At 37.8% G+C, this 17,245-nt stretch overlaps 1 protein-coding gene across 16 annotated transcripts in view; it reads left to right on the top strand.

The window, feature by feature from the left end:
• LOC103478404 (focal adhesion kinase 1) overlaps nucleotides 1–17,245 on the top strand; it is a 59,377-nt gene that overhangs the window by 29,839 nt on the left and 12,293 nt on the right. For 7 of the 16 annotated variants that reach the window (XM_008432245.2, XM_008432243.2, XM_008432238.2 and 4 more), the window contains 10 exons: nucleotides 1,062–1,082; nucleotides 3,112–3,209; nucleotides 3,739–3,823; nucleotides 3,932–4,032; nucleotides 4,812–4,927; nucleotides 5,130–5,230; nucleotides 5,344–5,433; nucleotides 5,529–5,733; nucleotides 12,280–12,391; nucleotides 13,010–13,726. In XM_008432245.2, coding sequence (XP_008430467.1) covers nucleotides 1,062–1,082; nucleotides 3,112–3,209; nucleotides 3,739–3,823; nucleotides 3,932–4,032; nucleotides 4,812–4,927; nucleotides 5,130–5,230; nucleotides 5,344–5,433; nucleotides 5,529–5,733; nucleotides 12,280–12,391; nucleotides 13,010–13,726 — 1,646 coding nt within the window. Of the gene's footprint in view, nucleotides 1–1,061; nucleotides 1,083–3,111; nucleotides 3,210–3,738; nucleotides 3,824–3,931; nucleotides 4,033–4,811; nucleotides 4,928–5,129; nucleotides 5,231–5,343; nucleotides 5,434–5,528; nucleotides 5,734–12,279; nucleotides 12,392–13,009; nucleotides 13,727–17,114; nucleotides 17,154–17,245 lie in introns of all 16 variants that reach the window. The other 9 variants (XM_017309553.1, XM_008432252.2, XM_008432248.2 and 6 more) reach the window with 4 other exon arrangements.

Genomic DNA, 17,245 nt, shown 5'->3' with positions numbered 1-17,245 from the left:
TGAACTTTTGCTAACATTTTGAAGCACATAATTGGCTTCTTTTTTATTTTTAAATCGTAAACCTGCCTGGAAACAGAGACACAGTGACGTATTTTGACAGCTGAGTATGGGATGCCAGTGCTGCTGAAATGTGAGGGTGTTGCATTGACTTATTTAATGTCCCATGTCCCATAGGAACTGTGTTTAGTGTCTTTTTCATTTATTACTCTTAATAGTTCACAACAAAAATTGCTCAGATATTGACTGCTGTGCATTTTTGGCAGGGATGTGGTGTTGTTATAATATTATTTATTTTTCAGTGGTGATAATTGCTCCCACAGATAACTTTTCAAAAACATCAATTGCCTGTTGTCCTACTCATTAAATCTGTTTTTATAGATTGAATTGTATACAAGAGTATATACTCATTAAAAATAGCTTCTTAATTACTACACATTGTCTGAGTTATAGTCAACATTTTCGGAAAACTGTTGTCCATCCTGCTGCTTTCTTCTCCGTGTTCAGACACAGAGTGTTCATACTTTTAGTGAGATAAGACAGTGATGTGAGCTTGCTGTGGCTGCTGTGTGCTGTCTGACCTATGGGTTTAGATTTATTCATGCTTATGCAATGCTTGATGGACAACATTGAGAGGCAGAGAAGATGGGTGAGTGAACTTTAATGTGATGTGAGAGGAAGTTGCTGACATTTAAAGTGAAAACATTTAACAATTTCTTTTTATATAAACTTGCCCATGTAACCTGCCATAAAATGTTGTCTGGATATTGTAGACATATCCATACAACCAAAACATGGCCTTCTTTTTTTAAAATACACCTCCAGTACATTTATGTTAAGCCAGGAGGGATCAGTAGTGGGTTTTTTTTTTGGGGCGGGGGGGTTCTTTTGGTTTTAGAAATTCTTGAGATTTTCATTCAGCAAAACTTTTATAGATATTTTGAGCAGGTTGATTTTATTTTCTGAACCAGAGTAATCTGTTGCATTCAGGCCCCTGCCTAATTTATGTCACTGTCATATTGATCTAAATAACAAAGTCTTTTATACTTAACCCGTTTTCCCAGAATACTATGGACTAGATCAAGGTAATGATTGGAACACACCATGTTGATGACTCTTTCATTTGGTGGTTGTTGTGACCCTCTTTTGTTTGCTTGCACCAGTAAAATAAAACCTGTGATATTTTCCTATAGCTGTACTTTACTTCCCCGCTTGTGTTAATGTGTGGTTGTGCTATCAGTTCTGGCTGAGGTGGTGAAAGCTTCAGAACTTGGATCCAGTTGTTTACCTTGTTTGCATTTCATTGGTTTATTTTAAAAAAAGACATGTTTTCAGTATCATTACAAAAACCTTTGCACTTCTGTAGAACATAAAAATCGAATAATTTGATCATGAAAGGTTATTTGGAGTGTTTCCTTTTGGAAAGTTTATGAAGTAAAAGTTAAGGCGAACTCATGTATTTACACATTTCAGAATGTGGCACATGGACCACTAACACAGATAGTGTGTTAGTGGTACTAAAAAAATTTTTTATTGATGTGCACTAAATGCGACTTCTACATTTAGCACATCATCATTCCAGGCTTTTTATTGCCTGAATCTGCTTTCTCTAAAAGTCCCATTTAAACTGTAGTAATTATCATAAAAGAAGATATTTCTGTAACTGGACATTTGTAGCTTTATGTAATATTCATGTGATGAAAACATGGACAAAGTCGGGTCGGGCAGAGCCAGCCACCAGCATTTAACAGCCTGAGTTTCACATCGAGTCCTCTTTTCCTACAATACAAGAAATTGACTGACCAAACAAGGATACACATTTATACACAAATGAGCCTAATAAGTTTATTTCTTGCCAGCAATGATTTATTAATTTATTTCACATCCCACCTGACTTTTTCCATTCTATTTAAATTAACAAAATGTTATGTTTATATTTTCCATGTTGCTCAGAGGTTTACATATGCGATGTTCTTGGGCATGAATGGCATTCCATTTGCCATTTCAACTACTTTAAAATGCAGCGTGCAACTTTTAATGAATTTTAAAAACAGGAAATGGACCCACAATTTTGAATTTATCACAGCATTTTACAAGACAGATTTATTTACAAAAACATAAGAGTCAAATACAACTTAGTCATACAGACAGATTGAGTTAAATGCAGTGTTCAAGTTCAGTTTATTATGTCAATTGGTACAAAAGTGACCTATCAAAGAAAGCCTAGGCAGTTTAATTGAGTAATTTACTTTGCAGCAACATCTCCTGATCATGCATGTGGCAGAAGTAGAAAGGAAACTCTCAGGAGGATCCTGATGGTGTGAGCAGCAAAACTTTCCCAACAGACTGAGGATTTTTATTTTAATTGCTGCCCTCTTTACTATTTCATTCAACTTGTTAAATGCATCAGTGACGCTGGCAGGAAAACAAACCTTTAGCATGATGGTACCACCTCCATGCTTACATGGCTCAGTGTTCTTGGGTGCAACAATCTCAATTTAACTTCACCAGAGATTAGTTTCCCCCTGTAAGCAGCAGTAAACTTTTGTCGTGCTTAATGTTGATGGGTCCTCTGAGGAAACGGAACAGTACAAACAGATCACTAAAAGGCCAAATGAATGGCATTCATGCCATGAGTGTATAAAAACCTCTGAGCAGCACCATACGTTGAGTTTTATTGGCTGTTAGTAATCTGTGTTATGTGGCATGAGTCGCTGTGTTTTGCCGATGCTGCTGTTGCATGTTGCTCAGAAGAAGCTGTGCTGAGGGCAATAAAAGCCAAGCTTGTCAGAGTAAAAAATAAAAAATTGAAAATATGACGACCGGTGTCTACAAATGGCATCATTTATTTGTTTATGGTTTCGTTTCAAATTGAACCGAATTTAACATACTGCTTAAATTTGTATGACAGTATATAGTGCTTAGATGTAGGTAGTTTTTACTTTAACTTGCAGCATGAACGTAAACACATGGTAAAGTACTCTAATAAGCTTGGAAAGTGAACGCTCTGTAAATGAAGATCAATGTGTGAGAGGGTAGCAAATAAAAATTTTGTTCTTGTATTTCTGAATTGTTTTTGGTGTGCCAACCTATGTGTGCGTTGTCTGTGTGTAGCGCGGGACTACGAGATTCAGCGGGATTGCATTGAGTTGGGGCGCTGCATCGGTGAGGGTCAGTTTGGAGATGTCCACCAAGGAGTCTACATCAGCCAGGTACGTATCCTCCATCTTATGTTAATTGCACCTTCTGTCCCTATTTCAAATAAAAAAAGGGGGGAATACACTGTTCTGTTATTTAATTGCTGCATTTAGCGTTTTTCTAGCACATTTGTTTCCGATTATCCTTGACGGTACCTAACCTCAAATTGCAAAATAGGTTTTTTGTGAAACTGTTGTGTTTACAGTAAACCTGAGTCACAGGGGCACAGTTTGGATGGTTTACTGCTACATAACAATGAAAGAAATACACATTTAAAATTCTAAAACAATTGTAATAATACTAGTAATATTGGTGTGATACTATCTCAGTTTTGGTTGGGTCCTGTTGATGATATTTTAAAGTCTAGGATCAGTATAATAGACAAGTTTGACGTAACCTTTAAAATAAATTTCCTACTTATGTCACGTGCCAAGTATAAAACTACGTATTTTTCCAGTTTTCTTGTAAATGTAAACGTTTGTATCTGATTGCCTCTATTGTATTCCTGTAACTTATGATTTTTCTACGCTGTACTTCTCACAGGAGAACCCAGCTCTGTCTGTGGCGGTGAAGACTTGCAAGAACTCGACTTCAGACAGCGTCAGGGAAAAATTTCTGCAGGAAGCCTGTAAGATCCTTGCATTTATATATATATATATATATATATATATATATTTAATTTTTAGTGAAGAGCAGTGAATGTTTATTGGAATATCTGTGGACGTCTTCTATGCAGTGACAATGCGTCAGTTTGACCATCCTCACATAGTGAAGCTGATGGGAGTCATTACAGAGAATCCGGTGTGGATCATCATGGAGCTCTGCACACTTGGGGAGGTAATGATTAAAAGCCAGTCCTGCATTAATGATTCAACAATTTGTGTTTCTTGTCTTTCTCCTTGTTTAATTTTTCATTACTGCTGTAATGAAAAATTACAGCAGTAATTGTGGAGGGGCTGCGACGGTGCATTTCTAAATCTGAAAACAATCCGATCGTTGGAATCAAACGATCAATTTTTTATGTGATTTAATGAACTTCTACGGAGTTAAATCACGTGGAAATCAAAAATGATTCTGAATGTTTTCAGGATCTGTTGATTACAATGAATCATCCTGATTACTGTTAACAGGTAAATCTGTTACACCGTTCCAGAATGAATTATTCAGGAAATGAATGGGAGGTAATTGTAACATCATGGCCTTTACTGAAAGCCCAAGATGTTTACTAAATGCTCTGTAAATAATGCAAACAGGGATTAAGTGACTAAGTGGGTGAGAAAAATCTATACACCACTGCTAAAAAGGCTTAAACAGATTTTTGTGATGAAAGAAAATAAGACCATAATCAATTTCCTTTTAAATTTGACAAGAAAATCTATTGGAGGCAAAAAAAATGCATAACTTCTTTTTAATTTTACCCGCCCCGACAGATTTTTACATCACATAAACTTAGTACTTTAACAGGGTGTGTACACTACTGAGAGCCAGGCGTTCTGCTGTTGGTTTCTTATTTTCTGTCCTATAATTATATATTTTGTCTCTTTTCTCCTATTTTTTGTTTAAACTTCTGCTTTTATACTTTGTGATTGTTTTTTTTCCCCCTCTGTTTTCCATAGTTGCGCTCATTTCTCCAGGTTAGGAAGTACAGTCTAGACCTGGCCACTCTCATCTTGTACTCTTATCAGCTCAGCACAGCACTGGCGTACCTGGAGAGCAAACGCTTCGTACACAGGTACAAACGAGATTATCGTCAAACAGCACAATCAACCATGACATAGCAGGAGTCTTGTACAAAAGGCAATTTACAAGAGATACTGTCCCTATTTTAGTGCTATTCACTAGAACACAGATATTTCGATAATAATGGAAGTGCATCTTTGTGTGACTAAATACCTTATGAAAAATATGTGAGTATCTTGCTTTTTAATCTCCAGGGACATTGCAGCGCGAAATGTGTTGGTCTCCACGGTGGACTGTGTAAAGCTGGGGGACTTCGGCCTTTCCAGATACATGGAGGACAGCTCTTATTATAAAGGTATCTGAATTCAGCAGAGGCACTTAAAGGGCTACTCTGTAGTTATTTTATAAGCGTTTAAAGAACCAAACTGACACGTAAAGTAAATGCTTCCTTTTATTCCCCTTTTGCAGCATCTAAAGGTAAATTGCCCATTAAATGGATGGCTCCAGAATCCATCAACTTCAGACGGTTCACTACAGCCAGCGATGTCTGGATGTTTGGTATGCTTACAGCCGCAGTCTCCTTTTTCCTCGTTGCGATTTGTTTTTGTGAAGCTGCAGGCGTTTACGTCCAATGTGTCCGTTTCACTCCACAGGCGTCTGCATGTGGGAGATCCTGATGTACGGCATCAAGCCTTTCCAGGGTGTGAAGAACAACGACGTCATCGGCAGGATAGAGAACGGCGAGCGCCTGGCCATGCCCCCTCAGTGCCCCCCAACCCTGTACAGCCTGATGACGAAGTGTTGGTCGTACGACCCCAGCAAGAGGCCACGATTCAATGAACTTAAAACACAACTCAGGTACTGCAGTCAATTGGATTATTTAGCGGTTTTCATGTGGATTATGCCAGTGTGTTTGTGTGTGAGCTTTGTTTGAAATGTAAGATTTTTACTTCCAATGAAGAAATGTTCGCTTACAAGTGTTATGGAAATTGCATTCAGTGCTATACTTACAGGTTAGTTATTTTTACATCTATTTTTAAATTTCAGGTTAAAGACTTGTCATGAGACTTCCTCCTGATATTCTTTAGAGTTTGGCTAATTTGTTTCCCCCTCCCTCTAAAACAGAAGCTCAGCCAGAAAAGCTGCTGATCAAAGAAACACAGTAAATACTGTATTAACCAAATGAAGCACTTGACTTTTTCCTAACAGCAGGTGTCACTCTCTGTGTGATTTCAGTGAAATGAGCAGAAAGGAGAGAAACTGAACATCCAACATTATTTTTTGTATATTTTCAGTTGACTGGTTGGGAGGGAAACCATCTCTCTGCATTTCTGAGTAAATTACAGCTGTGCCCAGCATTTCTGCATTGCTGGAATTCAACGCATTAGTCATCATAAATAGTCCCAGGATATAAATGATTCTGGACAGAGTTTATAAGGAGCAGCTTTTTCTCTACATGGTTCCATGGTTTTACTAGACATTGTTGTCTTACTTAATGAAGTTAAAATTGTCCATTAGTCTCTCCAGCTGTGACAAAGTGCTGATGAATAACATTGTTATTGTGCTCCTGAAGAAGCACTTGTTCAGAAAACGTGACACTTTCTTGGTTTCTTTCCCAGGTTAATCCACATAAAAAAATAAATAATCTCCCTAGCCTGAAAGCAGATGGGGGATTTTTACTTAGGTGGTGACTGACAATGTTGACTGTACTAGTCCTGCTTTTTGATCCCGAGGATCTACTTATTCACTGAGCAGACATGAACAAACTGTATTGAACCTACTGTTTGGTCTAATGATATTTTCGTAGCCATAGTAACAGAGCTTTATTGATGACAGAGATAAGTTTATTCCTGAAACCTGGATCATGCTTTACGTTCTTAGCCGATGACGCATCAGTGCTTTGTGACGAGATTCACCTGGAAAGAAGAGTTCTCTCTCTGTCAGCACAGCTCAGCCTCTGCATGTTGTGATCAGATAAGACCGAGCAGGTTTCAGGTTGCTGTGGTGGTGCAGAGGTTAAGCACATCCCACATCTGGAGGACTTGGTCCTCGACGTGGCCTTCGCAGGTTCGATTCCTGGCCTGGTGACCTTTGTCACATGTCTTCTTCCCTCTCTCTCTCTTTACCTACGTTCCTGTCTTAGCACTTTCAAATAAAGGTCACTAGACTCAAAAAAAACCTTTAAAAAAAAAGGTTACAGAAGACTTATTTTTAATCATTATATAATAAATAACCTACTAAGTGCTGAACTGTTCTCTACTGTTCTAAGAATGCAGCAAACCCTTAAAAAGTTGCATTTACCTACTAGATATTAAGAAGTACTTGCCTAAAATTAGCAACGTTATGCTCCAACTGAGGTAAGATTAGGAATTTGCCCATGTAAAATCCTAATCCTATATTCTACATTAAAGTTATGAAATCAGTGTGCTAGATGCCCCATCTAGCATGCTAGATGAGCTTGAGTACACACTAGCTTCAAAGTGCCATAAAATTAACAATTGGGCCTGTATCATATGTTCCATATTAGGATTGTAATTGTGTTCCACATAGCTAACTCTCTACCAGCGATTACATTTTCTTTTTTTGGGTTATTTTGACAGCGATAGACATTTTTGGCGTATCTTCAGCCGTAATGCACATTGAACACAGGGTTAACTCTGCTGAGAGAACATTTATATTTCTAATGTGCCACATACATGTTCATGGCTTTTGCTTTTGTTTTTTTAGGACATGCTAGACTTGACATGTACAGCTGCAGGCTTTAAAGAAGTTTGCTAACTCTAATGATCTTAATCATTGATCATTTTGCTCATAGCTTATGTCATTGCTCTTCCAGTTAGTCAGGCACAAAAGATTCATAAAAAATAAAAGGTTCTTCTTCTGCTTCCTAAATTTTATGCTTCCAAATTTTAATGTGTTGTGTTTCAGCTGCTCTCTTTGGAGCAGTGAACATGGCGCAGAGTTCAAGTGGCAGCAGCCAATACAATGTATTTCCCTTGTCAATGTCATTGTAATGGGTGAAAAACTCACATTTATTAAAAACGTAATGTTTCACATTAGCTCAATAAAAATAGTGCACATTCTAAATAAGATGGGGCACAAACTACATTCATTTTGCAAACTAGTATAAGTTTTCAAATTATATTGGTAACTGTGAAAATCACAGTTGGTTAACACTGACATAAAAATCAAAGTCATTCAATACTGTTTAATAAATATTTTAGTCATTTTAAAATGCTGTATGTAGATTTTTATTTAAGATTTTATTTAAGTTTTTATTTAAGATTTTAAATAACATTTTAAACTAAAAATAGCTAAAAATATCAATTATTCATGTTTTTTCTGTGCTCTGGAAGAGGTTTAAGATGAAGTCCAGTTAGGGCAGAGCTTTCCCCAACAACCATTAGTCAACAACTAACTGTTTTGACTAACTCGTCAAAACACTTGTAGTGTTTTTGGAAGTTACGTTTCAGCTCTTTCATTTCTGTAATCGAAAAACAAGGATACGTCAGAGGAGAAGAATTCAAAGTGTAAGAGGTTTTTTTCATATTCTAACTTTGTTCTACCTTTTATTGGACCAATTTCAACATTTCTCCCAGTAAAACATTTCAAATAAATGTAAAGTCTTAATAGCTAAAAAATGTTTTTCTTAATCGCTGAAGAGGAATATTATGAAAAGGTTTCTAAGGTGCCTATTTTCTGCAGCCACATACTTTCCTGCATTTTTGAACATTTCCTGGCAAAATAGATGTCCGTCATTTAACCTCCATGTGAGTGAAGCCCTCTCAATAGAAAACACAGTATTCAGAAACGAGATAGACGACATATTTCGCTTTTCACTGTCTGTTAAAAGTAGATTTAAAAAAAATAGATAAGCTGTAAAGCTCCATCTTTCGACATGCAGTCTCTTCTTGTCATCTGCTTTTCTCTCTTATTAGCAACAGGCCTTCCTCACTTTATGAAAATCGTTTTAGTTCTATAACATAAGCCATATGTCTGGTTTATTATTTTCTGCCAGACTAAAGACAAATTGTGGATGAGGTTTTTTCATCCGGGTGGTAAGTGGACAAAATGAAGCTTTGATTAAAAAACATCTTGACCCAGCCACACAGTTGTAAGTGATTTTGTGGTTTGGAAAGAGAATCAATATTGATCACGTTTATTGTGGCCGCTGGCAGCAACTCTGAGAATATTGTACATGTGAAGCGTTTGGATTACCTTTGGTCTGCCGGGTTTTTCTATCATAATATCAGTTGTAGGCCTTGCTAACCGAATATGCAGCTCTCAGCGAATACCACAGGAGAAAGGGGTGTTTTCACAGGTGGCAGCTGCCAGGAGTTACAATTTGCCAACGAGAATAAATGAAGGTAAAATCCAGATGGATTGATGTAGTCCTCTACTCTGAGAGCCAAAGCCAGACTACAAAGGCTCCCAATGCTGGAGTAGTTAAAACTGATAAATTATACTTTGAAACTGCTTTCTTAAAGAGTGTCTGTAATTTGGTTTCGTGGTGATCAAATCAGATGACTTTGCAGTAGCAGTGAGTTATCTGGTGTTAGATTGTGAAGGGTTAAAGTGTGTGTGTACAAGGCATAAGGAACACTCTGTCTATGCCTGACAGTTTTATTTTTCTGATTTTCCTTTAGCTTTATAATCCAACTTTAGAGTTGCAAGAGTTCAGTTTACTAGAGTGGTGTTTCTTTTACATTTTAAATAAAGAAAAAACTTTTTTGAGTTTGCTTCAAAGAGAGAAGGGTATTTTTATTAACTTCAGTGAAGATTGTCGAGTTAAATTTTTCAATGGTCTCTTGCACAGGCATGATTTCCCTTTGAGAGCTGTTTGTTTTCTTGAGTAAATTGACTGCAATTGTTTACTGTAAAAAAAAAAACAATTTTTGTCTCCTTTTCAGACATCACCATTTTTTTTTAAACATTAAATATAACTGTTCTAAACATAATACCTTTTGTTCTTGTACTGCACTTCATAGTCAATACACCAAAAACAGCTACTTAAAGCCGGTCTTGAAGTGAATCTAAATTTAAGCAAAGTGAGTTGAAGAGCTACATTTTTATGACATCTTGAACCATTTGCAGAAAAACTTAAACTTGAGCTGTCAGGTCATCCCATCCTGCATCAACAAACTGACCTGGAGCCGTGTTATTCCAGGTGCTTGTGTGTTGTAGATCAGCGGGGGTGGGGTTGTTGGGGGTTTGCTTGGTTGTGTGTGTTGGAGTTGCCATATGCTGCTGATGGTATCGTCATCATACATGCTTGTGTGGATTACAAGGTGAAGGAAGAGAGGTTGGCCTGTTGAATTTTGCAATTAAAAAAAAAGTTCAACCTGTGAGAAATTAACTGCATAAACATATTTGTCAAATACAGAAAATACTGTCCTGTTAACTTGTTAAAAAACATATATCTTTTATGGGAAATCCCACTGTTTTAAGTTTAAAAATGTAACTAAGAAAGTGACCTGACATCTAGCAGTCAAAATGTATTATTCTAGATATTTATAAAAACCTCCGCATTTGAACAGTATTGTTTCAAGAGTAAACAGAAGTTTTAACCTCTTAGAATGAACTCTCAATGCCAATTTTTATAATATGTGAAGTAGTAAAAACACTAAATCTGCTCTTCTTGAGGTTAAATTATGGGTAAAGATTGCGATCATTTCACTGCCTTGTGCTCTGATTAAGTTGTACAAAAGAGTGATTGTGTTGTGATGGAAGAAAAGGCCGTATATAGGAGATGGACTCGGACAGGTGGCACAGCACACAAATACTCCACAGGAGACAAAAGGACAGGAGGGCAGTGATGTTACCAGAAATATCTCTTGCCCTCAGGGTGGGCGGGTATCGGCAGTCTGTATCAATGGTCACTTCAGCTTGAGTTTACAACAGAACGTCTTTCTCTTTTGTGGAGCCGACAGCGCCTCTATGTCAGCGTCTTTGACGGTTTGGTGCTGCTTTAGCCTCAGTTTCCTCTGGAAAACTGTGTAAATTTCTGTGTGGTATCGTTTGGCTTCTTCATGTGAACTGAAATAGCTGCGCGAGAAGGCGTGGGATGTTGCCTAATTTTAAGTGAGTCAGTGAGTTCTTGAGCAATTTTACTGGCAGATTTACTGCCAGAGTTTACATAGTAGTTTTACTTATACTGGAGGCAATTGTGTGAGAATTAAAACTGAGTGAAGTATTATAGCTATAGGAATTTAAATAGTCGCCGGATCACTGCGGAGGTCCTGGGAGCGTTGCAAGGTAAATACACAAATTTAGCTTTTATTTTGAAACGTTTTCAATTAAAAACTTAAACCGTTTTGCTTCCGATGGTATATATATGATTGGTATATAATCTCTTTTTTTTTTTTTTTTTATTAAATAAGATGGGATTTCTAGCTTAAAAAAAGTTAGGACACTGTTCATTAGGAGCTAGTAGTATTTGCTTCTTGTAGAAATCTACTGGTCTATTACATCTGTCTGAGGAAAGTTTGCCCAGATCTTCACTTTTAGCTTTGAAATGTTTGAAAGGGCTCTTAAATAAAATGGTTTGTTTTAATTCTTCAATACCTCAATAAGTTCTAGACCTGGTTTTTGGCTTGGACTTTCCCTTTTCCTTTTCTTAATTCTCATCCAGTCTTTGGTGGATTTACTGGTGTGTTTAGGTCATTGTCATGTTGCAGGGTTCAATTCTGCTTGAGCTTTAATGTTTTTGTTCCAGGATGGTCTCACATTTCCCCTTTACCATTCTCTAAAACATGATAATATTCATAGTAGATTTAATGAACGTGGGTTGAACATGTCTTGCTGCTGCTTCCCCAAGCAATGACACTTCCACCTCCTCGCTTTAGAGTTAGTATGAAGTTTCTTTCCTAGAACTGAATAATGATGAATTGACTTGTTAGAAAGGGAAACTTGTGTGTTTTCTTTCTGATTGCTCAGACAATTTACTTCATATCAGCAATAACATATTGCTGGTCCCATGATGACATTTTAGTTTTTTTGGAGACTTCGTGTAGCTTCTTGCTGTCTGCTTTCAGGATGATCTTGCTTGGAAGTTATTCTGAACCAATTATGAAAATATCGCATTTTCTAAAAGAGCTATACCATATATAGACAAATGGTTAATTTAATTTGTATTTAATTTTCTCTTTTCTAATGTTTTAAATTGTACAGAGCATTATAAGAAAAAAAATTCAGAAATGTAAACATAATTTTTTTTTTTATTGTAAACCTTTGCTGGATGTATTTATATATACATAAATTTTTTTAAGGATTAACAACTTTTATTAAAAACAGTATGAAAATGCACGTGCATGTTTTCTGCTTCACATTTGTTAATATGTCTGTTTTAAGTTGATGAGATGTGTTTATTAAAAACTTTCCTACTTTCACTATATTTTCTCTTAGCACAATATTGGAGGAGGAGAAGCTCCAGCAGAAAGAGAGGAGCAGGATGGAGATGAGGCGGCAGGTCACCGTTTCCTGGGACTCAGGAGGGCCGGATGAAGCTCCACCCAAAGTAAGATGGCGATACACCGGTGTATGTGTGTGTGTGAGACGGTCTTGGTTTCAAAACCAGTTTTTCACTTTTAAAGTTATTTTTCTCAGTGATGTTGGATGTCTTGTTTTTTCAGTGTGTAATTCCTTGTTCAAATTTGCTTTGTTTTCTTCAAGGAGACATTTCAACGCTTGGTTTTTAATAGATTAGTCAAATGTAACAGTCTTCAGTTACAATCAATTTTTTTTTTTTTAACTCTACCATGGTCCCTCACACCTCACTGCTCCGCTTTACATTTTGTTCCTCCAGCTTCTACCCCCTGACTCATTACTATGATTCATGTGCTGCCAGCATCTCTTAACTTCTTCTTTGGGTTACATCAGAAGCCAACATGTTTTTTTCATAACTCATTCAGCAGACTAAGAGAAGTGATTTCCAGGGTTTGGGTCATTAATAGACATGGTTCATGTCTAGCCTTATTGCAACACATTCATGTTCTTGGGAATAAAGGGTGTGTATTACATTCAGGAACATGGCTGTCTGTGGTTCGATCCTCTCTGTCTCCTCCACCGGCACACCTCTGCTTTTCATGGCTCCATTTCTTTCCCTCCTCCTCTACCTTTGTCTCTCTGTTTGCAGCCCGTCCGCCGTCCATCCCTGCAGCCCACCTTCAGCCTGGATTGTATTTCTGCTCCTTCTCTTCATCACTGCCAACAAAACCAGCGCTTTGCCTCTCAGCTTTCCCTCCGCACTGGAAACGCTCATCCATCATCTCCCTCCACTTCCTCCCACTCACCCGCTCCACCTCTCTCCTCACTACCTCTGAATTTTCCCCCTCGTTTTTTCTCCTCTACCAGTTCTGAGCCTAACTCGCCTCTACTACAAAGAACACCTCTTTATAAAAGATCTTTGTCTGAGGAAACATCTAAGCTCAACTCTGATTTGACACTTTCTCCTTTGTGGTTTCCTCCTACCCACACTGGGACCCCCATCACAGCCAACAGCAGCCATTCCTTTCCTTGGCACTTCTCTCCACTCCTTCCCCAACCCAAACCAAACTTTGACTCGCTGCGCTGCAGTTTGTCAAATTCTTGTCCTTATAAGCAGTCACCGCCCGGCTTTCCCAGCTTTCACCCCGATACCCAGACTAACCCCTACACCATTGACCTTCTGACCCAGCACACTGCAGTGCAGTCAGGTTGGAGGGCCCCGCTTTTCCCTCCCCACACAGACGACGTCCTTTCAGTGTCCTGTAATCTGTCCTCGGCCAGCCTTCACTCACCCAGTCCAATGTTGGCCACCCACATGCTGCTAGCTCCTCCATCTTCTGAAGGAGCCGTGTCCAGACCCTTCCAGGCAGGTGGTGTGCGGTTCAGGTGCACTAATGCGTTTTCCTAACAACTAAACCACAAAAACATTGCAGCTTTTCTCTGTTTTTGAGCCTGTAAATATATCCAGTTGGCACATCTGAAGGAGAAGTCAATTTATATAATGTATTATTTATTTATTTAATCAGTTTTCTATTTGTCATTTAAAATTTTAGCAATTCGACACTTGCTTTGTAACAACCATTGATGTGGTAAGAGCAAAGATTGTGACAATTACAAAATAATAATTAACTATGAAGAAAAAAAAACCTTAAAATTATCTACAATTTGGACTGGTTAGTTTCTAGGTATTGCACAAAAACTCAAAATATAAAGCAAAACATTTGACAAGGAACAAATAAGAAGCTCAGTATTTTTCTTTTTATCTTAAATTTAACTCCACAAAAATTTTTTTTAAATGGACACTACTGCTTTATTGTTGCTTTTTTTTTGTTAATTTCATTTTTTTTCTGATTATTTCATGCCTATTAATTCCAGGCTCAAAATAGAAAAGTTGTAAGTTTTTGCTCATTGCTTCATTACCATTGAATTTAGTTTGCTTCCCTCATTAACGGTCCACTCCATCTGTTTTTGTTTATCTCTGCTTGCTTCTTTTATCCATCAGGCGCAGGCTGTTAAGGTGCTCTCCACTGTGACTCGTATTTATATCTGTGTCAGATACTTCTCTGGATTGTTACGGCCTATTTCTGCTTTGCTCTGGGTCATTGTTGGAGTAAACCTTAAATCCACTGAGCTTAATGTAAGACGCATGAAACGTCCAAACAGAATACAGTTTAAACTGTTTAAAAGTGATGGAGAAGTGATCTTGTTTGCTAATTTAAAACGCAAAGTTATGGAAAACAAAGTAAAAAGCAAAGTTGTGGATGATTCAGTGATGTTCTGGATTGAATATTAAATTATTTTTCTTTGCGGCATCAGATGTTGTGCTAAACTTTCAGACAATTCAAAGTGTTTTGCGCTTTTACATGATTCTCCTCCCTCATTTTTGAGGCTGTAAAAGGTCCATGCGTCACGTCAAGATGATTACTTTGCAGTGCATGTTTTCCTAAGTGGACAAAAGGAGGGAAAGTACTTCAGGCCTCTGCTGGGTTTTCACGCTGAAGCAGTCCCGATGTTCTCCAGCTCGAATCAGCCAGGAGTCATTCTTCTTTTAGAGCTCCTAATGCATGTTTGCCTCTCTCTCTCTGATGCCCTTGACGGTGATGGATGTGTCTGTGTTGAAGTGGAGTTGTTTCCCCGAGGGATGCATGAAGTAAAAGGAAACCTTAATTACACTGTGCTTTGCAGCATTCCTTAAAGATTCTTAAATAGTTATGTAAGTATGTGCCTGTTTTAGGGCATGTTTGGTGCAATGATGGGTTCATAAAACGCAGGAATCCATCCTTTAAGAGTGTTCTGCCTGTAAATCGCATCATTTTGTGAAGCCCGAGAGGCAAATTTATGCAATTTTTTATGCTGTGTTGAATGTTTTAATTGTCTGTCAGGGTTTGCGTTCCACATTTTCTAACGTTTTCCCTTTTTTTTGTTGTTGTTGTTGTAAACAAAGTTGAAATACCCAGACAGATTTATTTTACAGGGTCATCTGTTGACATACGGCTAAAGATTCTTGCTGGTTGCAAAGGAAACGGCAGCATCTGGCACATGAGCAGTTCAAAATGGCGGCTCTTGGCTCAGTTTTTCAGTATTGTGGCACAGCTTGGTCAATCCTAGCGCTTACTTTGACTGGCTCTTGATTCTCTCTTTTGCTTTGTTTTGTTTTGGGTTTTTTTGTGTGTTTCTTTTTTTTTTATCATACTTCCGTGAAATCAGTCTGATACAGGTTCAGACTGTCTGTGGTCTGGAGATTGATGCTGACACAGAACTGAGTCAGATCCTGTTGGAGTGCGAATACTTAGTCTACAGAACCTTGTCAGCTTAAACCAGAACCACACAATTCAATCTGTTTTATGGTTATTTAATTCAACAGACCACAAAGTAGTCTGTACATATTTGAAGAAAAATAAACGCAATTTTAAAAATGTATAAATAAAAATCTGAGAAATGAGGTATGTATTTTCAGATTTTGCTCTTTACTCTGATACCCCAAAATAAAAAGCAGTGTAACCTTTTGCCTTCAGAGTCCATCTGTGTAATTTAATCTCTAGCTACATTGTAAAAACCTCAGAGGTTTGTTAAAGAATATTACTGTGTTAATATTCATCTTCTTAGACCTGATTAATTGTGGCAAGAAAAGAATCAATCTTTCATATTCTTTTATGTTATTGTTTCCTAAATCAGTTATTCAGTCAACATCAGGCAGAAAATTACTGCCACTAGTCTTATTTAGCAGCCTAATAAACACACAGCTAGAGCAACTTTATCCTGTATAAAGCAGCTATTAAAAAATATCCATACTCTTTTAACTTTGTTGTATTTTGTCCAACAAGCTTTATGTGGTAGACTAATGCAAAGTGGTAGATAATTACGAAGTGGAAGAAAAGGTTGTGAAATAACGTCCCAAACTTTGAACATTTCTGACTGTCACCATCCACCATCTGAAGATGCAGTTTTTACAAGCCATTTAGGAGACGCAGCAAACCTGCGGAGGAGGTCACATGAAAACAACTTTTTGACCTGCGTGCACATGCTGATCTCATCATTATCATCCACACAATAAAGCATGGTGGTGGCAGCATCGTGCTGTGGGTATGCTCTCCTTGAGGAGGGAAAGAGAAGCTGGTCAGGATTTATGACCAGCTTCATAAATCTGATCATAATTCAACTAATGAATTCAGCTCCATGAATTGGCCTGGAGCTAAATTCAGGACAATTCATGACGAAAACATGTTTGAACTTGAGACTGGAGCAAACGCTCACCTGCAGTGAGAATCTGAGGCGAGACTTGAATATTGTTCGTAGACCCTTCCCATCCAGTCTCGCCTATATTGTTCAGTCACCTTCCGAAACACTCGCCACTGCAATTGCATTCAAATGAGACAGAAAATTCTTTGAGGGTTGAATATAACACACATCTGTAGATTATTTTTAGAGAGTTTCAGAAACATTGCATCACTTTCCTTTCACTTCAATATTGTGCACTACTTTGTCTTACTCTATCACATAAAATCCTAATAAAAACATTTACAATTTAAGTAGAAAACGAGGTATGCATACTTTCAGAAGGCACTTTGCATCTTGTGTTCAGTGTTTTTTGTCCTGTCTTGCTTCTTTGTTTCTTCCTCTCTTTCTTTCTTCTTTTTCACCCACTTTTTCCCCTTTCCTTCCCCCTCCCCCCCATGCCTTCCTCCCCTCCTCGTTTTACTTTGCCTTCTCCTTCTCTCTCCCCGTGCGTCTTTGTGTCCGTCTCGCTGTCGGAGGTGTGGTCCAGAGAAAGCTACTATGAGAGACTGTGGAAGGTAGAGGCTGCAACACTGTTGTGCTAGAAACGAGCTCACATTTTAGTGTCTTTTAAAGAAATTTCTCCTGGACATTATGGAAAGAGAAACCC

This window comes from Poecilia reticulata, linkage group LG16 (assembly GCF_000633615.1).
Source record: "Poecilia reticulata strain Guanapo linkage group LG16, Guppy_female_1.0+MT, whole genome shotgun sequence".
In the NCBI taxonomy this organism is placed as follows: Eukaryota; Metazoa; Chordata; class Actinopteri; order Cyprinodontiformes; family Poeciliidae; genus Poecilia; species Poecilia reticulata.
This window is presented reverse-complemented; position numbering and strand designations above follow the sequence as displayed.